Source organism: Takifugu flavidus, chromosome 8, assembly GCF_003711565.1.
Source record: "Takifugu flavidus isolate HTHZ2018 chromosome 8, ASM371156v2, whole genome shotgun sequence".
Taxonomy (NCBI): domain Eukaryota; kingdom Metazoa; phylum Chordata; class Actinopteri; order Tetraodontiformes; family Tetraodontidae; genus Takifugu; species Takifugu flavidus.
The window spans coordinates 2428645-2453926 of NC_079527.1; the positions used below are offsets into that span (position 1 = coordinate 2428645).

At 43.9% G+C, this 25282-nt stretch overlaps 3 protein-coding genes and 1 long non-coding RNA gene across 17 annotated transcripts in view; 1 reads left to right on the plus strand and 3 right to left on the minus strand.

The window, feature by feature from the left end:
- Nucleotides 1-1738: 1738 nt before the first annotated feature.
- Nucleotides 1739-8353, minus strand: LOC130530192 (transmembrane protein 26). The gene is made up of 3 exons (XM_057041164.1): nucleotides 5903-8353; nucleotides 4071-4215; nucleotides 1739-3105 (listed from the first exon to the last, which is right to left on the minus strand). The coding sequence occupies exons 1-3, from the start codon at nucleotides 6094-6096 to the stop codon at nucleotides 2452-2454; spliced, it is 993 nt and encodes a 330-aa protein (XP_056897144.1). The 5' UTR covers nucleotides 6097-8353; the 3' UTR covers nucleotides 1739-2451.
- Nucleotides 8354-8496: 143 nt separating this feature from the next.
- gabrd (gamma-aminobutyric acid type A receptor subunit delta) lies at nucleotides 8497-21295 on the minus strand. Of its 3 annotated transcripts, XM_057041150.1 has the most exons (10): nucleotides 20926-21295; nucleotides 14541-14656; nucleotides 13084-13151; nucleotides 12339-12559; nucleotides 11321-11403; nucleotides 11107-11244; nucleotides 10455-10610; nucleotides 9897-9931; nucleotides 9720-9797; nucleotides 8497-9512 (listed from the first exon to the last, which is right to left on the minus strand). In XM_057041150.1, exons 1-10 carry the CDS (start codon nucleotides 20994-20996, stop codon nucleotides 9189-9191), a joined length of 1290 nt encoding a protein of 429 aa, XP_056897130.1. In that variant the 5' UTR covers nucleotides 20997-21295; the 3' UTR covers nucleotides 8497-9188. The 3 variants fall into 3 exon arrangements, with proteins under 3 accessions (XP_056897130.1, XP_056897129.1, XP_056897131.1); XM_057041149.1 differs by having other exon boundaries at nucleotides 9720-9931; nucleotides 20926-21291; XM_057041151.1 differs by lacking the exon at nucleotides 14541-14656 and having other exon boundaries at nucleotides 9720-9931; nucleotides 20926-21065.
- The window catches only part of cfap74 (cilia and flagella associated protein 74), a 29988-nt gene continuing 25215 nt past the window's right edge, over nucleotides 20510-25282 (plus strand). For 6 of the 12 annotated variants that reach the window (XM_057041135.1, XM_057041138.1, XM_057041141.1 and 3 more), the window contains exons 1-8: nucleotides 21339-21475; nucleotides 22634-22772; nucleotides 22863-22941; nucleotides 23023-23046; nucleotides 23402-23465; nucleotides 23671-23829; nucleotides 24780-24878; nucleotides 24973-25077. In XM_057041135.1, the coding sequence (XP_056897115.1) occupies nucleotides 22686-22772; nucleotides 22863-22941; nucleotides 23023-23046; nucleotides 23402-23465; nucleotides 23671-23829; nucleotides 24780-24878; nucleotides 24973-25077 (617 nt within the window). In that variant the 5' untranslated portion in view covers nucleotides 21339-21475; nucleotides 22634-22685. Of the gene's footprint in view, nucleotides 20734-21256; nucleotides 21476-22633; nucleotides 22773-22862; nucleotides 22942-23022; nucleotides 23047-23401; nucleotides 23560-23670; nucleotides 23830-24779; nucleotides 24879-24972; nucleotides 25078-25282 lie in introns of those variants that run through there. The other 6 variants (XM_057041137.1, XM_057041136.1, XM_057041143.1 and 3 more) reach the window with 6 other exon arrangements.
- LOC130530196 (uncharacterized) overlaps nucleotides 22558-25282 on the minus strand; it is an 8585-nt gene continuing 5860 nt past the window's right edge. The window contains exon 3 of the long non-coding RNA XR_008951764.1: nucleotides 22558-23837. This is a non-coding gene — a long non-coding RNA (uncharacterized LOC130530196). The remainder of the gene's footprint in view (nucleotides 23838-25282) is intronic.

Sequence of the window (25282 nt, forward strand, 5' to 3'; positions counted from 1 at the left end):
AACAATGGATGGGTCGCCTAAAAACACTTCGATTACACCACATGGCTACTATATGCATATTCGTGGGGAGGGGGGTGTTCTGTGCCACACCGTGAGTAGCAGAATACAACCAGCAAAGTAATCTTATTTTTTCACCAATGGACCTTTTTTTCTTTACCTCAGAACTTCAAATGCCTGTTTGAGCATTAACACTTGCCTTAATGGTTAAGGTTAAAATAGCCTTAAGGTTACGGCAAAAGTGAGGGTTAGGTATGGTAGGTGTCAGGGTAAGGGGTGGGGTGTGTTACTTCAACAGCTGTCTACCTTTGGAACTCAGGAACTTTAAATGGATCTAACCTGGAACCCACCGCCATGCATTAATTGCAAATCTTCATAAAGTGTTATCAAAGCAAAATAAGTAAGACTATGACTAATACTCCAATCACTCCGAGCAAATGACATGTTGTCAGAGAGCATTCATTACACTTTGTTCTCACAAGCATGATACACATAAACGTTTCAGGCTTAAAGAAAGGAGCTGATCAGACATCACCGTGTAGGAGGTTTTAAAGAACACCTGTGGTATTCCTCTTTTCTGTGCCAGTAGAGACTTCCCATTTGAAGGGGGGGCTTTGAGTTTTCATGCTCTTCTTCTTTCACTACATCTATGTAGGGCAGCCTGTGGATCAGCTGACATCCCCATCCTCCTACATGCCCACGCAATCTTGTTAAAGCATGCAGTTAATCTGAGGAGGAAAAGGGGCTCTCCACACAAGCAGGAGTCGCTTTCATCACCCTATTGTGGCAGGTCGCACCACGTCACGCAAATATCCGATTCTCGCAAAACGTGAGGCCTCGGAAGACAAGCCCCCCCGCCCCGGTACTCCCGCTGCATGAGGAGGCTGACTTGTTTTAATTGGGCATTAAGGACTTATTTAGGAGCTCAGGCAGCATTGTAATGTGAAGATGATGCACAGCTCAGTGGGGATTCTTTGTTAATTTTGCTTTTCTTCTCTTTTAAAAGTTGGCGTTAGCATTAATAGTTTAGACCCATGTGCTGCCGAGGAGATAAAACCGGGGAAACAGGGCAGTTCTCTCCAGCAGGCCTCTGGAACTCATCGATTCAGGAAATCTCCGCACACATTCCTTTCGTTATCGTAACCAAGTAACTAAGGGAGGATAAGACTTAAATGCTTTTATCTCTCTGTGCCTGTCTGTGTCTGTTGGAACAACAAAGGCCCTCGGCTGCTGTCTCTATCTTGCAGGGCCGAAACATGTGCCACAGTTCGGCCGGCACCGAAACAGAAGCTTTGAGGAAGGTGTCTGATTAGATCGTCGCTCTCCAATCCCAGCCTGCCCCAGTAAGAGCGGGTCATCCAGGAGGGTCACATGCTTGTCCTCGTTGTGACAGAAGAGGTATTGTCTGGCTTCTCCATCCTTGTAGGCCCTCAAAGGCAATCTCACACTTGTGGGCTGCTGGAGGAATATCACAACAGCACTTTCCATCGCTCAGAAGAGAGAAAGCGAGAGCGCATCGCGGCGAACCTGCCCACATAATCACGAGTGTGCTTTTTCAGACATAATAAAAAATGCCCGAGCTCTCAAACACGCCGCTGAGTGTGCTCAAGAGGGAAAATCGCATTTTGAAAAGTAGGGGCGAAATCTCTCCTCCCGTCGGATCTGCTTGATTAGGCGGCTACATCAGAGGCCCCGTTACACTGCCGCAACCTGAAGATGGCCGCATTAAAGACACTTTACACAGTTTTTCACGTCGTTCTTTAGATGTCACAATAAAGAATGCATTTTTACAGCGTGAAGTTCAGCAGCACTCCGTCTCACAGGTTTTGGCCCCTTTTTTCCTCTCTATCAACTGCCTCACATGTTTCACGGTGACTTCCTGTGGTTTACTAGGCAACACTGCCATCCCATGGTCATGATATAAAAAACAAATTGCTTTTTCCGCTTTTTTTTTAAGGATATTTATTGGATAAGGCTTGCTTATTAAAAGGTATTTCTCTTGTATTGGCAAAATTGATATCTTTCCCATCTTCAAATTCTTTATTTCATTTTTTTTAAAAAAGCAGATTAAATATTTCATTCAGATTCAAGTGGAAGTACTCAACCGGAGAACACATTGACTGATCCTGTTAATGTCAGCATATATTTCAAACATATTAAACTTGTTGAACTTGTTTTCTCCCCCAATTGTAACACTACATTTATTTTCAGAGGGTTCTTTTTTCTTCTTTTTTTTATCAAAGGAAGACTCATAAATTCATCTCTGATCTGTTCAGTGGAGACTTATTCTCTTCTGCTGTGGTCTATTTCCAGTCACCGGGCCTCCAGAGGGTGTCTCCGAGCAAGGCTCAGATGCATGGCGTGGCTGTCGGGTACAGCTTTTAGGAGCGTGCGTGTGTCTGTGTGATGTTCTGCTTTGTGATGGAATTTTAAATCCCTATTTTAAACCCAATTTTATGCTTGTTCATCTATGCGATCGTCTTCCTTCCCCTTGCTCCTATCTCTGCCTGTATGAGGACCACCAGCCCTCAACTCTGTACGCATCATATCTGCACACCTCACCGGCTGTTTGCATTGCATCACAAAAATCCGATAGAGTTCCAAGAGGACTATGAGAATGTTCTTGCAGGTGAAGAAGATCATTAGCTGGTTGAGCACCTGCTCTTGAGCCATGAGGTAGAGCCGGTAAATCAGGAACGGACCGTCCTGGAGCCCGACTGTGAGCAACAAGCTCCACACTTCGCTGGAGCAACAGGAGGTGAATGCAGACGGACCACCTGGACAGAGACCGCCTGGACCCCTCTGTGGAGGCTGTCCCAGTGTCGACTGGGTCTGCGTCAGTACCAGAGGAAACTGCATGAGTGCCCAGGAGAACAGGGCCAAACCTATGATGACGACCGCACGGTTGTTTTGGACTTCAGGTTCCTTGAAGGTGTCAAAGATGTCCAGAATGTCTGCTCCAAGTCCTACATACACCATTAGGAGCTGGGAGAGCTGGTCGCGAGACATGTCACCTTTGGGCATCAGCCAACGACCCAAAACTAAGACGATGAGCATGGTTTGCTCCAGTCCAGCCACCCAGTTCTCTGGGTGCAGCTCCACTACACCCTGTGAGAAGAAAGACCAATTATATCGGCATCATTAGTTGTGTAATACATGTTATGCCTAATTCACAAGATTTGCCGATATACAGCATATCAATCACACAAACTGTATATTCATATTTGCAAGATTAAGTATAGGCGCTCCACTCTTGACCAGAATATCTGCTCATTCCTTCTGAGTCAGAGGGGCAAAATATTTCACTCAATTATGTAATTGTGTTCAAAATAGCGGTCCACTTATGAAGCAATTTGTATTTACAATATACTGAAGATGTTTCCAAATTCAGAAAACATGAAAATATATCCCAATGTTTTGTAGCGTGGCTAATTTTCAGATCCTAAATGTAACAGCTTTTAAAAATAAGGTTTTAATTTCACATTTCTAACAATGCAAATGACCAGACAAGACCGATTTTGACCCTGGAAGCTCCTCTAAGCCAGCAGAGAGTCTCAAAGAACAATCATGGTGTGACCTTTATGAGGTCCCAAATAATTTGTGCTGTTGTGATTCAACATTTAAACAATAAATTGGAAAAGAAGCCGTAGCTCCTCCACAGTAAGGCCAAACAACAAAGCTTCGCCCTCACACTCTGAGGGTAACAACCATGTGGTTGAACTTTATTATGTCAAGGTTGGGTGAGTTTAACTTGACAGCAGCCCTGGACACTTCAGACACAACGTGTGTTCAAGTTTCAGAACCCACCATCAAGCCTCAAGCGCAGCCAAGGGCAGAAAAAGAAAAAAAAAACATGAAAGAAACTGCACTAAAACCACCACTGCACAAAAAACAAAAAACAGAGATCTGAGCGCAAGAGCAGGAGCCTATCAGCACTCCAGCTCAGTGTGGTTGTTGCACATTTCCTGCAACTAATAGTTTATCCACCCCCGTGCAAGATTTAAATCTTATCTGATGTAAGGTAATGCTTTAATGTGGCAGCGTGGAGGGCAGGATTGTGGCGGGATGCCTACCGCTGTGATCGGGAGGTGAGCTAGCAAACGAAGCTCGGGGCCTGGGGAGTTGTTGACAGGCACCTTGGACTGCAGCAGACTCAGCTCCAGAAACCAGATGGATGGGATGACAGTACTGAGGTAAAGAAAAACCATGGGGGAAAACCTAAAAAATAAAAAAAAAGAAGACCACCATTGGAGAGGAACGAATGGGTTATTTTTAGGGACATGCATCTTTACCACACGTTGAAGAAGAAAGAATCCCCACGTTTTTCCCCTAAAAAAAAAGTGTTGAATTTCAGACAGGCAATTATTCTCATCATATATGCAAATCCTACTTGACGGCGCAAAGCCTTTTCCACAAGGAGGGAACTTCAAAGTAAGACTCGGTGTGAAAAAGAAGCCTGCAGAAAGCTCAGTACTTGCCAGGGAGCCCGAGCTTTTGAATGAGATGCAGCAAAGTGCTGAATGACACCCAATGATTATTTCCTGTGTGGCTTTGTAATAAAGGATGATGGCTGTTTTTTTCAAGGTGCTTTTATATTAAATAAGGGAGGGGGAAGAGAGCTGGTCAGACATTTTGTCTTAGGCAGCGGCAGGGGTGTTGGATCTAGGACTCCAGCTCAGTGAGTGACAGAACAATAAGTTCAGAAGACTGGATTTGTTTTTGATAGACAGAAGAAGGAGCTACAGAAGACCGTGCTGGCAGACGCTGCTGCTGGCTCTGGCGGGCTGCCTCTCATCGCTCCGGACGGAGCAGTCACAAAGTTTCCCAATAGCAAAGTTCTTTTCTTCTGTTTCAAATCATGTTCACAAAGGCTGCAACAGATTTCTTCTGTGGGCTAATTGAGTTCCACAGGTCGATGTATTAATTAGCAATTTGAACCAAATGGTTTTTCTTTCACCATTAGAGGAGATCTTTAGGTTAAACAAACACAGGAATATAGATTTTTTTTCTCTGCAACATTCAGACTGTGAAGGTTTTGGAAAACAATTGTTTTGATAAATTTGATGATTTCAGGGTGCGATAATTCTGCCGGCTGAGCAGTGGGGTTCTCAGGCTCCGAGAGCGGCACCAGCATGTTGTGCAGTTGGAGACATTCTTGCTGAAAGAGTCGGTACAATCCTTGAAAAGTCCACGTGAGTCCATGTTTGACATGAACCCAAATGTCGACACAAGTGCGCCAGTTTCCCATCATGCCGTATTTTCCTACTTTGCCCACATGTCTTCACAGGTGCTGACTAATGAGGTTTTTAGGCTGCCACAACTGTGGTTGCAATAATACAACTGATTATTATCTGCATAGTTAATGCTGAATATGTTCACTAGGCTAAGGTTTTTTACCAGACAAAAAATAATAACAATAATACCAATAATCAGAAAGCATTTTTAAAGTGTGGCTCTGGGGGGGAGGGCTCTCAAACGTGGTGGAAACAGGAAAATGGAAATCACACTATCTGAATTGTTTCAGAATTGTCTGTGGCAATGGCCGTGTGGGCGGCCGACAGGACTCAAGGACATTTTGTGAAAGTAACATTTTAGCATAAAATTAGAAAAACCACCTCGGGCTCAGGTTATAAAAACTTCTTAAAAACTTTGTGTTATTTTTCTGCTGACGTACATGAAAGGGTCCAAACAAAAACAGACTCGCTAAAACCCAGCAGATTAAAACTAAAAAACAGCATCTATTATTCATCACAAGGTCTACCTGATGATTGTACATCACAGTGAATTGCTCTGTGAGAAAATGACTTACTCACTTTATTCACGTGTGCAAGTGTAAAGTAGGACAATAACAAGCGTCTTTAACGAACAAATTGTCAAAATTTTGTGGTCAAATGTCAAACATTACCATTTCCACTCAGCATTCCGGGTGCACTTGAGTGTGACGGCCATTTCCAGGCCCAGCAGTGCCACGCCCGTCAGCAGCAGCCAATAGAGTGGCTCCTGTTTGATGGCCACCACGCGCCACACCGTCACCACCCCGTGGATCGCAAACAGGAAACGGCTGAGCAGAGCCAGCAGGACGTTCAGGAGACGGCACATGGCGCTTTACAGAGACAACACAAACAAGCTCGTCAACACTGACAGCTGAAACTTGGCTCAGCTTCTCTAACTTTTCAATATTCTGTCAGAGTTTATTGCTTCAAGAAGTTCTGGTAAATATTTGACATTTCATCACAGCAGCCAAGAGTGGCTTCAATTTGATGAAATGTTGCGATATATTTGAGGCTCTCAGAGAACGGGCAAGAATCTATCTATACTGCCAGAACCCACACAGGGCATCGTTGCAAAAATGTCTGAAGGCTTGTGCAGTATCAAACCCCCCGCTCTGATTTCATTATCAATAACTGCTGCGCAGTGTTAGCGTTCGAGCGGTCCCTGCTGTCAATTAATCAACGGGATGAAAGCTTCTGAGCTGTGAGGGAATTCAGCGTAAGCAGTGATTAGTAATCAGTCCACAGTTCACGATTTACAACTCTGGGAGGCTTTGAGCCTGTATCGGACGTCTGGATGATCTGGATATTTGTGAAGACATGATGACTTGATACGAGGTGTCATCCCTTCCTCATCAATGGGTCACATCTGTGTTCAGCTCTCCCGTTGGTATCCGCAAACTCATTATGTAGTATAGTATGTATAACAAACTTTTTCAGAGAAGGATTCTCATTGTTAGCTTGGTTGGTAATGCAGCACAGCTCCATTGGAGACAGATAGATAACTAACAACATCCCATTAATAATGAAAACTATTCTTGAAAAAAAAACACTTCCAACTTAAAAGTCATTGAGCAAAGTAAATCCTGGACACTAATATTGAAGGATTCTGCCTAACAGGCCAGCAAAAGAAGTGATGATTATAAAGGAAAAAGAAATGCAAAAAGTTCCATAAATCTTGTGTTTTGTACTGGAAACTTCAGTCTTTATCATGTCAAACTGGCATTAAAAATACATTTTCCATGACTGTTTTTAACAGCTCCTTGAATTAAACATGAGTGCAGGTCATCTCTCTTTCCCTGTAATCGCCTGTGTCAGAAAAAGTGTTGTGTGCCGCAGTCATGAATTGGCCGTGAACAGAAACCATGCATTATGTATGGAGCTGAAACATGCAGTACGAACCCACCACCTAAGCTGGACTCCTTTGCTTCAGTTTGGACGAGATCCTTTTCTTCTGGTTCCCTGAGAGGTCCCCTCAGAGGTTCTGCACTGGTAAAAACAACCACAGCAAAGTCGGACACGAGGACCTGACTTTAAAGTTGAAGTCGTGGCCGCCTCCTCTACCTATGTCAGGCGCGTGTATGCGTGTTTATGAGTCTGTCTCGATCTGTTTGGTGCCATTGTCAGATAACATTTCCTTCCCTCTGTGCCCACGTCTTCATCGCCATCCGTCATGATGTCATCTCTCCTCAGAACAAAGTTATCTCTCTGGGAGAAGCCGGCCCTGTCCTGCTCACACCCATGCCTGATCTGTTTTGCTACTGCTGGCCCTTGATAACAGCCTCACAGCATCAGCCCCTGCACGCACTGAACCATCGAACCACAACAGCGGATGGAGGCGCAGAGGTGTGGGGGTATAGTGCTGCTGCTGCTGCATAGAAATTAGAATGGTGCTGATGCTAACGAGGAAGGTCAATCATTTAAACAAAGAATCATGAGTCATTGCAGCTATGAGATATGCAAAGCTTGAAACCAGTGGTAAAGAAATGGTTTGATTCCACAGCGATGAAATATTGGGAATTCAACCGTATCATCAGCATACAGTCGAACCAAAAACTTTTTTTTCATATGCGGTGCTGAAAGGGGCTGCAGAAATACACCAGCAAAGTCTTGTTCTGCTCAGACAAGCTGCAAGTGTCCATCTTCAAGTTAGTCGTGGCATTTATGTGTTGAGTGAATGGTTTTTATGCACTTCAGGATATTTATCCTACATTATCGGAGGTCCCAAAACATCCTTTCACAAGGAGCTATAGAAGAACAGCCATGAAAATGGCGTTAGAGTTTAAATGTGTAACGCTGTTGGATTTAGGAGCTGATTATTCCTTTTGGATTTTTGTAATGCAAAAATGTGTTTGTAATTATAGAATTTTGAATTTCACATTTGAATTTGTTACTAAGTTATTTAGCCCTTCTAACATCGTCTATTTTGATGACAATTCTAAATATAAGAGGGTTTAGATTAAACACATAATTTCACTTCCCTTGAGTTAAAACAGAAATCTGAATTATATTTTATCACATATCCTTAAATGACTTATTTTCCACTTCTTTCTTCTTTCATCTTTACAAATCATTCATTCACACACTCATATGTATGAGCAATTTAACATCTCCAAGTACCCCGACTAACTGTTTCTTAGGAGATTTTGTATTTGTTTTTCAGGTAAGATTTAATCATACAAAAGTAATGAATTGTTATTTTTTTATGAGTGAGAGACACAGACGCAGGTAGTGGAAGAACTCCTTTAATGTTGAGGAAACAGACAGAACTAGCAGGTGGAGATAAGATGCTCCAAAGGTCCTAAACAAAAATTAAATAGAAAAGAAAATGGGTGGAGGACCAAATGGAGAGAGGGGGAATAAAGGAGGGGCTGATGATGGAGAGGGAGGAGGGTGCAGGAGTTATCAGCCATGCAGAACAGTGGTACACCTCATCGTGTTATCCTGGAGTTTGGGCGTTTTGTCTCTGGAGATAACAGGCATTCCGCTCCAGAATGTGGCTTTGAGTGACTGAGGCTAACTGTGTTTGTTTCTGTTCCAAAGACAGGATGCTAGCTTGCGGGTAATCGAGCAGGGTGATTTGTTGTGGTGACTTGTGTTCATGTAGCAGGGTTTTTAGGTAATTTGTTGGGTATACTGTGCACGCGAGAGCCTCCAACAGACAACTCCATCTTTTGCATTTATACAGTACATCTCTCTGTTTGTTTTTAATGAAGCAGAGGCCGGTCGGCACTTCATAAACTCATTCCCACCTCCGATAATTACTTCATTTACATATTCACAAGTCATAACATTTCATTCCTTCTGCACTTCTGTTCCAGCCGCAATAGTTTGCCAGGATTCTAGCGGCAAACCTCCAGCAGTTTCTTGTATATACAGTCCTGGATGGCGGCCATTTGCTAAGACCAGCTACCTTCCAACTCACATCGTGTACGCCACCCAGTAGATCACGTTCACCACAGCAAACGTGAAAGGGAACACGGCCCTGGCGTAAATGTCGATGGTGTCCGCATCAATGGGCTTGCAGACACATTTGGAACAGCACTTCCTCTCCTCCTTGGGCTCCTCCGTCTGCTTGGACCTTCTCCGCCTTGGCTCGGACTCCTCGCTGGCCACCTCCCCTGGGATTTCACTGCTGGAGCGCTGGGTTCGCCCCTGGCGGTTGGAAACCATAACGCTCTGGTTCATCCCAGTGACTGACAGGGAAAAAAGGACCATAGCCTGTTTTCCATTCTTCACAATGGACTGCGGCAAAAGAGAGAAGAACAGAGAGAAGACACTGGGAGGTTTGTCCTGATTGAAAATAACAAGAATGAAATAAATAAATAAACAGCCCACCTCACAAACAATAGTTCACGTAAGGAATCACATTATCACACACACACACCCATCCTATGAATTTCTGCTTTGTTGCCTGCTGAGGAGAAGACATGCGGAGAATGTTTTCCTCACCTCAGAGCTCAGCTTGTTGGCCTTCACTTTGGCCTTTTCCTTGAGTCGGTAGTCGGCATTGTAGTGAGCAAAGGCATACTCAATGAGGGCCGCGAACACAAACACATAGCAAATCCAGAAGTAAACATCCAAGGCCTTGATGGCTGATGCTCGAGGCAGGGAGGAGCGGGCACTCACCATCAGCGTAGTCATGGTGAGGACAGTCGTGATGCCTGTAGGAAAGAACACTTTACACTGAACAGCCTGGAGTCCCCTGGGGCTTTAACAACATACCCGAATGCATTTAAAGTTGTTTAAGGGACATTTCGGCAGCAACACTTTAGTGACACCACATGGTTCATTATGATTGAAATATAATGGAATTCGTGCCTCCCTTAGAACCAAATAAATCACTGTGAGTACATTTCTAGAGTTAACTGTTAGCTTGTTTGGATCAGGGTGGTTAGAGGGGTTAGAGGTTAGAGGATTAACAATCATGGCATTAAACATCCTGGCACATCTTTTATTGTTTTGAACAAAGGTCCTACTTGTAATAGGCTAAAGTACTGATTTAGGCATAGCCAATCCCTCATATGTATGAGCAATCACTGTGAAACTCCACACCAGCATGAACCTTTTGATGTGATTAAAAAGAGAGGGGTCACACCAAGGGTCATTATTTGTTTATCGTCCCAAGACCACTTTTGATCTAAGTCCCCTCTGACCTTTAATTCAACCACTTAAATGAGCACCAACCTAAGGTTACACGTGCGGGAACTGCTGACTGGCTGATCCAGAACGATACCCAGGACATTGCCACGAGCAAAATGGAAGGCATGTATGACTGGATGATGTAGACGCCTCGATTTCGCCTCAGCTGGAAGCACAGACTGAGCCTTGGGAATCGACCAGCTGTAGGAAGAACAGTGGCAGCCATTTATTGCTTTCCGGAGAAGCTTAGTACACGTCTATAACACCCGTTTATTCTTCAAAAAAACTGGCATGACCAAAGAAAAGCCTGCGTGCTCTTTTTTTTGCCCCTGGTGGAAAAGCTCAAAAACATCAGGCTTAAAGTGACATCGCTAGCACCTTTTTTTCCAGCAGCACTCTAGACTAAATTTCTAAACCTCCCACTTCCCCCAGCAGCAAGCCTGACTTGATCTAGTCCTTCTTTGCATACAATATAAGAAAAAATGCCTGAAGAGATAGAAAAAAACATCTCTCTTCAAAAAGAATCTGTAGCTATTCAACGGCGACATCCAAACCGGCAAAAGAAACAGAAAAGAAGGTAAATGACACGTAAAAGAGCTCCAGAACGTGCGAGAGGCTTTCAGACCTGTTCTGTCGTACTGTCACTAACTCAAATTCCAGGCAAAAACGAGGAAAACAAAACAACATGGCTGCTCACCAGATTTGAAGTTCATTATTTCGGTATCAAATCGATAAGCTGTGATGGTGAACTGGGAGAGCTCCAGTTTGTCCAGCCCATGGATGTGTTGCTGGCTCTCCGACCAGTGATACACGATGTCCTCTGAAGAGTAGCCGTCTACGAATACACGGCCGTGTGTTTACAACGTCGTATGGTTATAAATCAAGGAATCAACCCCACAAATGTGACTTACAGCTTTCCAAATCCAGCCTGCACTCCTGTTCATCCATAGGATATTTGGTCAGGTCCATATCACAGGCGACGGTGGAAGTGATTCTAGAAGCAGCACGGAACATGTCAACTTCTAAAACTATTGACAGTATTCCTGAGGACCTATGCAAATGTCTAAATGATTTGGTCAAGAAGAAGAAACAGGAAATAACTCTGAGATCTGTCACTGACAACTGGACGTTGCACAACTGTCCCCCAGCGGGTTTTTCTTGTGAGGCATGATTAGTTTACATACACAAGACCAGATTAAATTTTGTGTCAGCGATTCTGAGCGCCAACATTTTGCGCTCTTACAGGAAGGCATGGTAACAGCTTGTCTCCCGGGAGGACGGTGAGAAGCTCCGGTCTCTGCGGGACACCTACCCTCTTTAAAAGCTCGCAGAAACATCGATAAACTGTTGTGAACCTACCCGCTCCCCAAACCATAACAAAGTGTTCCAACCAATCAGAGGGCAGGATTGGGCTTCTACAGCAGCTAGTTAGGGGGAGGGGCCAGGAGGCTCTTTTATGTTTATTGTTAGTCTTTAATTTGTTCTCCCCCCACAGGGCTTGTTCTGTCTCTCGCCCGAATATTGCACACAGAGAACGTCCATAGCAAAATTATCATGTCAAACGTTGTTCTTGCTCCTGCCATCTCAGGAAAAAGGACAAATTCTCTGTTCAATTAGGAGATCAGTCACTCTGGTGGCGAACCCCTCGTGTGTCTCTGTCGTTACTACTGCGTTTGAGGAGGCTCCCGATTTTACGACGTGGGACTAATCCAGGATCATCGTAGCTTCACCTGTCAACTAAACTACTATACTCTTATCTCTGGGAGTCTGGTTGGACTCGTAAGGGATTTATATTTCCACAAACAACAAATAAGACCCACTCGCACTAAAATTCAGAGAAAAAGAAGGTCAACGTTAGAGCAACCAGAAACAGACTGCGGGGATTACGCGTGTCTGTCTGGTGCAGACGGTAATCTGGTTTGCTCGTACCGGCTGCTGTATAGAATGACTCCGTTGGGCTGCAGGCGGATCAACTTGTTTTCCACCGTGACGTCGTGGAACCAAGCAGATTTGGCGTTGACGATGAAAGTGTCAGGCAGCCACAGCTTGTCCACAAATCGGCTGTCCAAGCCCAGCGTCTTGTTGGTGTGATTGTAGGACAGGCGGTCGTCGTGCCAGCTCTGGCGCAGGAACACGGTCATGGTGTACTCCTGCCAAGGGAGCAAAAAGAGGCGCAAACACGAGGCCTGACTCACGGGCAGGAAAAACAAACTTTTCACTTCTTTGAATGAATTTATTCAGCCAAAATGGAACACATGCAAATGCATAAGAGACTAAACATCTGGGCCTGAGGAAGCACTGTGGCTTCACAGGAATTCTGTCCATACTGCCAACAAAACAGGGCTGAGAAAATATTTGGGCAGATAAGAATTTAAAGAAAGAACATCTAGCTTGCCCATCGGGGGAGGGGTGGTCCCTGTGTGACAAGTCGGACACACCCTGATTGATTCATTCTGAAGGATTCTGAATGAATCAGGGACTCTGGACACATGTGGTCCATCCCCATTTGTGACTCTTATCATGGAAAACCCATGAAAATATTCCAATCATCCAATTACTCCACAAGTGTTGCTTCGGAGTGCTTTCAAACCCTCGAGTGGGATAAATCAGGATTATGTAAATCGCGAGTACTGCAACGGTAAAGATCACAGTGAGCACGGGACAGATACTTTACCATGTTCGCCTCAGAGATGTGGTCGATGCTGGCCACTTCGATGGCCATGGCCACGTTCACCGGTGGACCTGTGTGGGCGGGGGGTGGGGAGAGGTGAGAACACAGACCTGGCCCACCCCTCCCTCCCTGTTTCCAAGTACAAAGACTCTACCTGTTCTTCCCGTCCTCACTCCATCACCCATGTGCCCCCACTCCCCCAGCCCCATCCTCCCACATCTGAAACACTCCTGCAGTGCATGGAGATTAAACATGCTAAGTGGCACTGGGTTCAACACACACACATTTCCACTCAACAGTTTGCCATATGATTTGCATGGAGTGTGTGTCTATGATCTGATGCCAGAGGGCAGAAACTGCAGGGGGGCACAGTGGTGCAGAGTACAGACGCTATTTAAAATGAACATTAAGGAATCAGAAATTAAAATTCCCCACCATTCAACACCCGCCACTCACTCTACTCTAGCAAATCATATTCTGTTGGCTCGGGGAAAAAAATGGATACGTGGTGTGAGGTGATTTACAATGGCACGCTTGTGGGCCCTCAAGGTCAGTTTTGAGTGCGTCACATGATGGAAATGAGTGAAATTTCACCCGTGGAGGTGCACAGCTTAATAACGCAGGCGTAAAACGGACAATAAAATGCAGTGCAGTTAATGCAGCAGTGGCTTTAATAAAACACCAAATAATATGCTTAATGCATTTCATACGCTGGTGGGGGGGGGGAAGATGTGCTTGTAGTCTGATCTCATTTCTGGTGGAGAAGAAGTCTTATTTTCCTCCCACTTTAGGTGTGACTGAACTGGTCTATACTGCTTTTTACACAGAGTCTAAGGAGAATATTGGGAATACTAAAATGAGTCTGCCATACATTAAATTCATTGGTAACTACTGTATGAAATGCAACAGGTGAAAGAGAATTTTAGTTTCCAAGTATGGAATTAAATCCTCCTACTGTGCAAAAAAAAAAATCTCTCTTAAAATGTTGAAATATTAGCTATTTACTGTCCTTTAATGATACAAGTGGAACTCTGGAAGGCTGTTGAATGATGGAAGTCACATTCAAAAACATATGATTCCATAGTGGTCATTTTAAGGATACATTGATAAGAACGACGTCACCACATGACGATGGTGTATGAAGGCGTAAAGCCCCCCCATTTGCACGTGTGTGCTATTCAAGCCCCCCACCTTTTCACCTTTGATCAGCTGAGTTAAGCTGTGAGATTGAGATGTCTATGGCTGTGGTCATTGGGTGTTTCACATCTTGCAGCCAGTCTTAGCAACACGTCAAAAACAAACTCTTTCTTTTTTTCTTACCATATACTGAAACACACCAGCTAATGCATGAATGGTGTATTAGCTTCCAACTTCCTGTCATGTTTGGATGCTAAGGATGGCTGTAAATGTGAGGGGGTGAAATGCAACCCAACGCCACAAGCAGTAGATCTCATACTCACCTCCTATCCCAGGGCGAAAATTTCTGGCATAGCCCTTCATTAACTCATCCAGATTGGGCAACCAGGATATTTGAATGTCTGTACCTACATAGTCCCCAATGTCACTCAGCATGGCCCTAGAGGAGACAAACAGGAAACAGAGCAACCTTCAGCAGCCATTCTGTCGCACCACATGTCCACAGGAAATCCTGGCACAGCCTCAGATATACACAGGTCATGAAATGGATCACCAAATGTGAGGCGCTCTTAGATTGTGGTGTGCAGGGGTAAAAATACATTATGAGTCACTCCACCAGCTTTTGATGTAGATAGTATAAATGTGGTATTTGTGGTTTGTCCACCAGGGGGCAGGAGAACCAGATAGCGGTTTATTTGAACACCCTCCATTTAAAGTCATTTTCTTTTCTTCAGGCTAAGTGGGGTGCTTCTGTTTTGTCAGTGTGCTCAAATGGCTGCGGCCTGGATGGTGGTCTGCACAAAGTGATTACCCACTCTGGAGGCTTGAACATTATAATATTTTGCAGGAAGCTGAGCAGAAATACAAAAATTGCAGATTAATTCCAGCAGACATTGGCAAAAAATGACCTGTTTTAAATCGTAGACATCATACTAGAGCAGATTGTGAAAATTGAGTTTTTTGGGTTTTTTCAAATAACAGATTTAAGTCACTTCCTTCTTTAAGCACCTCTTCACATTTCTGTAACCTCTCAACTGGGGAATAATAGTGACATTAAAATATTTTGTTACAGCAAAAGAAAATTTCCTGTATTCCTCAGGCAGAGCCAGAGGGCCCAGAGCCCCCCATGCTGACAGACACTCCATGGACACCAGACTGAACTGAAGCAGTGCTGGAGAGTGGCCACCAGGTGGCAGTGCAGCCCGATAAACCACAGTCTACATACATACATACATACATACATACATACATACATACTACATACATACATACATACATACATACATACATACATACATACATACATACATACTGGACTTATACCAGTGCATTACTAATACATGTATGGTTTGTTTCAAAATAAATCGTGCTCTGTTGCAAGAAGATCAGTGATTTAAATGAACAAATTCTGTAAAGTTTTAGAGTGACGCAGTGAAATGGACAGGAAAAGGAAATGCATAAATAAGCTACAGATCAAATTATTTAAAATTTAAAAAACAGAAAATAGAAAAGGAAATGTTGCAAATTTACAGAAAGCATGTGATTTTTCAAAGACATTTCCTTGGTGAATCTATTATACGACAGCAAGTTTATTTTTAGCCTGTCACTTTTGTGTCTGCAGTTAATGGGAACACTGACTGACTTAATCACTATGTAATAACTGGATTTCTCAGCTAATTGATGGTTTCCTGAAGGAGGAATAAATAGCCAAGAAATCTGTTAAAAAGACCATGTCAGGCTGCTCTGTGACGCAAGACTGTCTTTTGTTTTTTATTGATTATACGATTCCAAGACTTCCTATATTGGATTGGATTGCTTTTTTTTTTTAACTTGTAGACATGAAATCTATTTAAAATTCTTTTAAACAGAAAAAGAGAAATATAAAGCCTCTGAGAGACACGTATAAGCGTATCATTATTTTCTCCTATTGTAATGTAATTGGAATAATGTCCTATTTTCTCGATTCTGAGAACCAGCCTGAGTGTATTTGCAGACACTCCCCAGAAGGTCTCTCCTGGTGACTGGAGCTGCACCCGCCTGATTGTGGGCCAACATTACACAGATGGGCTGAGGGGGAGAAAAGACAGAGGCAAACCACTTCTTTTATATTGTTACTTGCATGCTCCGAGGAGCAGTTTCCCCCTGCCACCACTGAAAGTGATACTATGACATGGACGCAACAAAGTTTACATTCAATCGCCAATCGATCATTTCAGCTCAGTTCAGAAAGGAGGGCGTGTTTGACATTTTCTTTCCTACTGATAGTTGCTTTCTGACCCAAATTAAGAAGCAGTGAAAGGTCAGTGAAATGTCAGCATTGATTGGCAAAATTAACTGCAGTGGAGAGTGAAATACCTGCGAGTTCAGACACTTTCTGCCAAAGGAACAGGCTAAAAGCGCAACAGGACCGATGGTAGCGGCCCAAATAATAAGAAACGAGGATCCACAGACACCTGGCTGGTGACAGCGATGTGCCTGAGCTGCCTCCGCCGTCTGGTCGACAGGCAGTCATTGGGCAGGAGGTCACCTCTGAGCCGGAGGAAGAGGCAGAACAACCAGCGCGGCAACAGTGTCTCCAACAACACCCACGCCTGTATATCAGAAACGCCGCTCAACATCACATCATAAGGTGCATTTCCACTGGTCCTTTTATTTCTGATTCTGAGAACCCAGCTCCAGTTATGATGGACGTCTAAGGTCTCTCTGAGTATTTAAAATCAATGCTGTATTTTGTGGACAGCAGAAAAACAAGATCATTTATGATCAATCCAGATCATTCCTGTTCAGTGTAATGTTTTTGGTCATTCACAGATGCCTGGAATCGCTTTTCAGCATCCTTTTGAGGCAATAAAGACCTGGATGATAGGCAGGTTTAAGGATAAATCCACAATGACTCTGGGAATCCTCACGGTCACTCTGGAGATCAGAGAATTTCCATTAAAAAAAAAAATCAAGGTCAATCAAGACTTGTTTTCTTTTTTAAGGAAGAGAACCTTCACATCTGCACAGCTATCGTGGACTTTTTTTTAAAGGGAAAACTACGAACCGATCAAACAGGGGCATAAACCCTGGCAAAAGAGCAAAAGGTCCTACAAGCTGCAGGAAGGCCTCGGGATGAACATCCAGTCGAGTAGAAAGATGCATGTGGGGAAGTGTTACAGCACCACGGCGGGGAAACGCCGCAGGGCGGCTGTGCTCAGGTCAGCGAGCGTCCTCTGCTTCTGAGAATTATAATAAGGTGACATTTGTCCTGAAATAGATTTCATTAATGGGTGTACTCTGAGCATCTGGGAAGTGTCAAAGACTGTTAGCAGCCAGCTTAAAGGTAGAGCGTCAATGTTTCTGAGCCTCACGGTGGACGTGAGAACGTGGGTGGGAGCTACAGTAAGACTCTTTGATGAGTTCTCTGAGCTCTTTTGTTGCAAATGTATGTAGCATGTAGCCTAGTTCGGTAAATAAAATACTGACACTATAGTTCTGACCAACTCCCCTCTTCAAATTGCATTTGTGTACATCATTGTGCACCCATGTGGAACCCATGTTGCCATGACAGTAGCGGTTTTACCGCTCTTATCAAGCCGATTGTTTTCCCTTCACTGCTGAACGCGTTACTCCTTCTATTTCCAGATGATACGATACTTTTTAAATACCACAACAGTCATTGGTGACAAAGATGAATGACACACGCTGGGACAGGCACAGTGGTTGGGCTGACAACTGGGTTCTGGCTGGAGCTTGCATGTCCTCCCCATGCCCACGGGGGACTCTCGCCGGGTACGCCGGCTTCCTGTCACAGTCCAAAAACATGAATTGGGGGAAAATTGACCTCTGGAATGGGTTGGTGACCTGTGTGAGGTGTCCCCAGCCTCTCTTCAAAGGAAAACTGGGACAGCCCCTTGTTACCCATATTAGAGGCTAAAATGATGGATGGATGGATGGATGGATGGATGGATGGATGGATGGATGATGGATGGATGGATGGATGGATGGATGGATGGATGGATGGATGGATGGATGGATGGATGGGGATATGTGGACCAGATTAACTCTGGGGGAAGTATCCATCTAGGCAGGAAGCATTTTGTGGACGTTTTCCTGGATGGGTCGCGGCAGCACCTTGGACTGACGGGGGGGGGGACAGGGGACGTTTTCTGGGAGATGATGATTGAGTCTCTGTTTCTGGGGAGCGTCCTGTCTGACAGTGGGAGGGATTTACCCGCTGACTCAGCCTCTTACGCAGATTAGTTATGGCAGCACTGTGACTGAGCACTGAGCTTTAAGGACAAGCTGTCAGAGCGGAAAGATCATGGAATTTACAGATTAAATCCAGCTGCACCGCATCATTCTACACATCAAACGGGAGCACGTGTACTCGGATATTCCTCTTTTCAGTCCAGATGTAGTCAAATCTATCCGCTGTTGAGATCCGGCCACAGCGGAACAGTTTTATTTTCACCTCTGCACCTCAGCCAAGCAGGAACCTAATAATGACAGGAAGCAATGTTGTAGAAGGACAGTTTAAAAAGAAAGAGTTGAAACACTGGAGTTTTTGTTGCCATTTAAAGACGATACAGTCAAGAGAGCGCTTCATCACACGAGATCATTTATAGCAGCAACGATAAAAGGTGAATAATCTGCTCCAACACAGTTTGGAAAGCTTTATTGGATCAGTTGGGAACTGTATTTACAGCCTTTACAGCAGCAGCGGCAGCTGCTCCCTGACAGGCGAGAACTCCTCCAATTTGGAGTAGAAAACCATACTTACTTGCATGATCTCTGCCTATTCTCTCCTCTCCTCTCCTCCCCCCTTATCCTCCTCTCCTCTCCTCTCCTCCCCCCTGTCCTCCTCTCTCTCTACCCAGCCCCCCCCATCAGCAGGAGGGTCCCCCTACATGAGCCTGGTCCTGCTCAAGGTTTCTTCCTGTTAAAGGGGAGTTTTTCCTTGCCACTGTTGCGTGTTGGGGGGTTCAGGCCCTGGGATTCTGTCAAGCTCCTAGAGACAATTTGGATTGTAACAGACGCGATATAAATAAAGATTGACTGATTGATATAAATATCGATATAATTGACTATATCAGTCTTTTTAGCATTGCATCAAAATCTATTCTGTTTTTTTAAATCAGGGGATGTATGAAGGCTGGTTCATTCTGCTCATTCCACTTTTGGGCTCTTAAACACCTCTTCAGGTTGCAAACATGTCAGATGCAAAGACAATGCGGTAAACATAGTGACATATGTGGCCATTTCATGCAAAAAAATAGGATTTCACAAGACTCCCTAAACTGCGCGCCTTATCGACCCTGCAGCCATCTAGATTTGGAGCTATGAACGTCTGGCCAGACGCAACAAATATCTACTGTCTTGGATGATGTGCTGGGACTGGGAGAACATAGTCATGCATTAAAAATAAAAATGTCCACTATTGTGCCCACTATGCAGGACTGGGGTAAAATAATGAGTCACAACTTCACCAAACTGAGCACCAGAGTAATCTTGTTCAGGGATGGGGAGACAGGAAGACACATTCAACACAATATATCATTAGAGGTAAAAGCCCGGACGCCACGTTGTACTGACAACAAAATAATAGCAGATATCAAAGGCAGGAAAATCCCACTGCAAAAGCGACCCCCCCCCCTCCCGCCCCACGGTCCACATTCCTCAACCGTTATGGTGCTACTTTTGAGTATCTGCAGATCACATCTGTAGTAGATCATCCTGTAGCAACACAGTGCATGTAGCCGCCTCAATCAGTCGTGTTTAGAATGCGCTATATAAACATGGATGGGATGAAAACTCCTAAAACAAGCCAGCGGAGCTTGATCCCCAAGGCTAAGCCCCGTGTGTCCCCCGTGGCTTTAGGAGAGCCTCAGATGTGACAAAAACAAAATGGTTTTCCTCGACAACTTTGTTTCTGCCGTTGGAGATGCGGCTTGGGGCGTAGTTGCGTAAGTGTTGTGCAACAATGCATCATCCATGTTTATGTTACGACGATCACCAACCTGATTAATCTTGTGGATGAAATGTGCATAAAGATATCGTCACCCAGTGTTTGTGGATGGGTACAATGAGAGCAATAGGGTTTGTTTCCTGGCTGCAACTCTGCACAAAGAAACAGACTGCAGGGATTTACCATGCACAGTTAACATAGTTCTAACATGTATGTATCATGCCGCCAAGCATGGAAACGTGTCGATAAAGGTTAAATACCATTAGCACGGAAACGCTCTATATTGATCTGCATGTTTTTGCACACTGTCGTCCTGGTGGCGCGAAGCTCTGCAGATACGTGCGCTCTTCGCTCTGCAAATGAAAACAGCGCCCCTTCTGGTCATCCCGGGGATGGCGGACAATTTCAGAGCGCAATTAAAACATCACCAATCTTCAAGCTGCACCGGATCTGGAATAAGTCCGCAGGCGGGGATGACAACAACTGCCTTCGGCTAAGTGGCTAAGTGGTCCTTATGCAAACTGGTCTCGTGCCCAGAAACGCAGAGGAGAAAACATGCGTGGCTTGTGGGTGTATAAATAAATTTTACGCACTAACTGTAAGGGTAATGCGCATTAATATAAGTGAATTGGTCTTAGCTTACTTTGACTCTTGTGTCACAGGGTTGTTATTATTGGCTCTGTCTTAAAACCTAAAAATCAGGGTTTTTTTTAACTTATTACATCTGCGCCAGCACTAAAAGGCGACGCCGATCTCACCTGGTAAAAACGTCCCCTCCAACGATGATCAGAGCGAGACTCGACAGGAGAAAAGTTGGAACCTCCATCATTCCAGCCCTAGTAGGATTATTAACGGAAAGATAGGGAACGGGCAAAAGATAAAGTTCCCTGGAACGGACAGCGGCAGTTTTCCCCTTTTGATGCGCTCTCCGTCGTGTTGAGTGCGGGGAGGATGCTGCTGCTGCTGATGCTGGACGTGGATGGTGATGTCGACGGTCACCCCATGATCAGCCCTTCCACATTATCCAGGAGCGCACGAAAGAAGCGAAGAGCGCGCAGAGAAGTCCCGGTTTGACCGCAACAACGGAAACGATTCAACGCCGCAGCCGCAAAACGCACGGAAAGGGAGAGAGATGCAGAGAAAAGGAGAGAGACAGAGAGAGAGCGTGTCACTAATCTCTCGATCCCTCCTTTATTTGGCCTCTAAACGTCGGATTCAATCTGGACACGTAAGGCGGGGGCGGCAGGAAAGCATGTCACGAACATATATGTTATGTAATATGTGACACACCAGAATCATCTCCAAATGGTAATTATGTGTTAAAAATAAAGTGGCTTGGGAGTGGAGACGAACACCGTTTTTGTCCTCTCTCTGCCCTTCGCCAAAAAGAGGTGGCTAAAAGTTGAACTTTATGATTGAAGTGAAACTTCCCGAGAAACTTCTTTAAAACAAAAGGGCGAAGGGGTGACGTCATCGCTCATGTTAGAACGTTTCACCATCACTGTTGAATATTTATACGTTTATGCTCCACGTTGCCTCTAACTGTGTGCTCATCAGACCGTTATATAATTGAATGTATAATCCAGTTCTAATTCACATGAGTGTTTTCCTTTTATATCCTATCACTGGATACCTCAGAGGTTATGCTTTCATGTCGGATATAATGCGATAGATTAAACCTCTTCTGGAGACTCTTGTGAATAAAATACCACAGGATGTATAGAAATGATGCTCATATACTGGGAAAGTCAACCACATTGTGCTCACTCCCCACAGAGCAATAATGTCCCCAGCAATGGTGGAAGTTTATAAATTAGCCATATAACTACAAATATTGCTCCTGTTTGTGTGTGATATAATAATAAAAGTGATATAATAAAAAGTGATATAATAGATTTTTAATGGAACCTCTCAGTGTTTTTCATTTAGGTCATTCCACGCTAAAAGCAGATGATTGAAGGGATTTCTTCACCATTTACAGAAACAATACAACACATGCAGCCATGTTGACTCTCCATAAATGTTCGCCTGCCCTGGTTTATTTTCCCAAGTGAATTCTTCAAGCGTCTGGATTTGGTTTGCACGTTGTTTAGTATGGAATTACTTAAAATAATGGGCTTCCGTACAGAATGCACATGCAGAAAGAATTGTTTTGATTTTATTTTCAAATCTACAGATGAAAAAACGACATCATTTTGCTCGTTTATCACCTCCAATGAAGTTTTTACACTGCTGTTGTATTTTATTTTATTTTATTTTATTACACTGATTTGTGGTACCAGGGGCTGTCGCTAAATTCGTCGCTTTTTTTGATACAACTGCGAGAGTCAAGCTCAACGTCAAGAAATAATGACGAACGTTAGTCAAAAGTTAAATGATTCTATTATGAATATTTTTTTAGATCATCAGAAGGAAAATTCCTTTCTTTATTTCTCAGCTTACGAAAACACTTTTTACCATTCTGAGTGGGTGTTTCCAGTTTGACCATTCCTTCATGGAGGGCAGGCCACGCCCCTGAATGTCGTCTCCAAGGAAACAGACAACAAAGCGCAGCAACGTCTTCTATCTGAGTGGAAAAGTACTTTTGAAAAAACATACCCTCGAAGTAAGGTTTTTACTTTCACATATTTCTGAATATAGTACAATGAAGTGCGTTTCCATGTGCACATTGACAATTTTAACCCACGCTTTCCAGGGGTCAGGTGACATGGACGGTGAAGACAGTCCATGTCCGTCAGACAGCTGCGGACAGCTGAATGTCCCCAGCAGTGAGGGTGAGATCCAGTTTCATTTCCTGCTTAATTTTCAATGAAAGAATTTATTCCATTCTAATCAAGCACAATTGTTTTGCACAGTAAAGGTCCGGCTATTATTTAAAGGTATGCTTTGTATTACTTTTAATAATCAGTTATGATCCATAGATGTAATTTTGTAGTGGAATAATCACATCACACAGATACTGCTGTGTTTTTCTTCAGAATGTCACCGTAGATCCTAGAATGCTGCTCCGTTATGTAGTGAAGATGAGATGCAAAAGTCTGCACTTATTAATATTCCTATCATAGCATGCAAGCTACATTTCAAATTCCAGGGATAACAATGAAACTATTGAAAATTTAACATAGGTCTGGTCCAGTCATGCAAAAGATATGTTCTGCAGGTCCTCTAAACCTCTTGAGTAATGACTGAAAACGCAATATTCAGTAAAAATATTTTGTTTAATTCTTTCTTCAGAAGATAGTCCAGGCCTGGCCAACCTCTTGGATGATAATGTAGAATGGATGGAAGAATTAATAACGTGGGTATTTCTTGATCTTCAATTTCCAAGACATTCGTGGGCTTAGCCTCATAATCTGCAATCCTTCCAAAGAAAACAATAAAGCTCAGCCAAGGTTTTTCCATGTTTTCTGCACCGTATTAAGATAGTTGTGTATATATTTGTAGATGGTCGGAGTTCACATTTGTATTTGTGCTCCTAACAGTCGTTTTGCATGTCTTTTAAGAGAGGATGAGGGTGATGGTGATTTTGACCCCTCTGTGGAGGCCAGCGGGGGACAGAGTTACACTTCTGCCGGGACAGCGCGGATGTTCAAGCTGAGACGAAGCATGCACCAGCTGGCCTCTTTACGCACGCAGAAGGAGAAGGAAGTGCTGACAGCCAGGTCTGGACCTGAAAACCAAAGCGCTCATTAACCGAGAGGATCGCACTTGTTCAGATCTTCAGAAGTATTTAAAAATATATTTAATTTGGTGTTTTCGGGGTGGGTAAAAAGTGCCTTATATTTCTCCCTCACTGTTCCACCTTTTCAACATCTCCAGCTCCCTTCACGCAGGGCCTGTTATTTCTGTACCGTTTGATTCGGCAATTTGCAGCAAATCATTCCGGCAGTAGAGAGAACATTTGCTATAATGGCTCCTTTCCCCACTTTTCTTCCATCTGGTTTTATTTGTCCGTATTGCCAGCTGTTTAGCACTCAATGAGCTGTGATGTAGTTGCACTTGCAAACCCACCGTTTTCCTTCGTTTAGCAGTATCAGAACCAAAAGACATATTGAAGATATTAAAATGATCTCCTGCAGAAGGGGAGGATGGCTCAGGTATTCAAGGATTGGGCGGGGGACAAATAGAGACATGAGAGAGACACTGAGGTAATTCAGTCTGGATGTGAATGGAGAGAAAGAAATCAAAGCACTGAGAATGACCTGGATGACACAAAAACACAAGAAAGCAAAGTCAAATTCAAGAACAAACTCACAAAAAAACCTAAAATATCAACACAGGATCCAGACACAAATTAGGTCAGAATGGAGCTGTAATGCTTCCTGCTCGAGAATACTGTGGACAAAAGAGGATCTAAATCAGCCGGGGTTAAAATGAACTTTAGCTTTCCCTGGTCAGACTGAAGTTACATTGACTGACAGGTTGTGTTACGCACCATTAGCAAGTAAAAACCTGTTATCAAAGCATCTGAGGTGTTTGTGTGTAGGTGTGCTCACAGCGTGCCGCTGACAGACCCAACTGGTCAAATGAGCAGTGTCATGAATGTTGAATTGTAATAGCTAGAAATGTGGGGTTTTTTTGTTTTTTCAATCCAACACTTTTTTTTTTTTAGAGAAGAGCTCAAACTGTGTCATCAGAAAATCCAGAGTGTGACGGAGCAGAGAAATGACCTGGAGGAAGAGATCGAACGGCAAAAAGAAGCAGAGAGGAGGTGAATTCAGACTGGTGGACGGTGTCCCACACATGATGGAACCTGCCTCTGTGCTTTGTTTCACGGCGTGGCATTGCACTCCATGTTTCCTCAGCGCGGTAGTGTTTCGTTTGCGAGCCCAGCATAAGCATGTGTGTCTGATGCTGCACAATGAGGAGGAGCTGAGAAGCCGCATCAAGGCTGAGCTGAAGCAACACGAGTGAGTCTGAGAAAGAAAAAACAGCTGGACACTGAAGACTAGATGTTAGACGATTGCATTCCTGCTAATACTGCGGATTTTCCATGAAATCAATCACCCACACCAGCACAGCCCCTTTTGTTTATATTACTCCTCTAGTCACCACAATAATAGCTTCACTATTACTATGTGGCGAGATGTCAGCTCTTCTAAAGGACCGTTATCC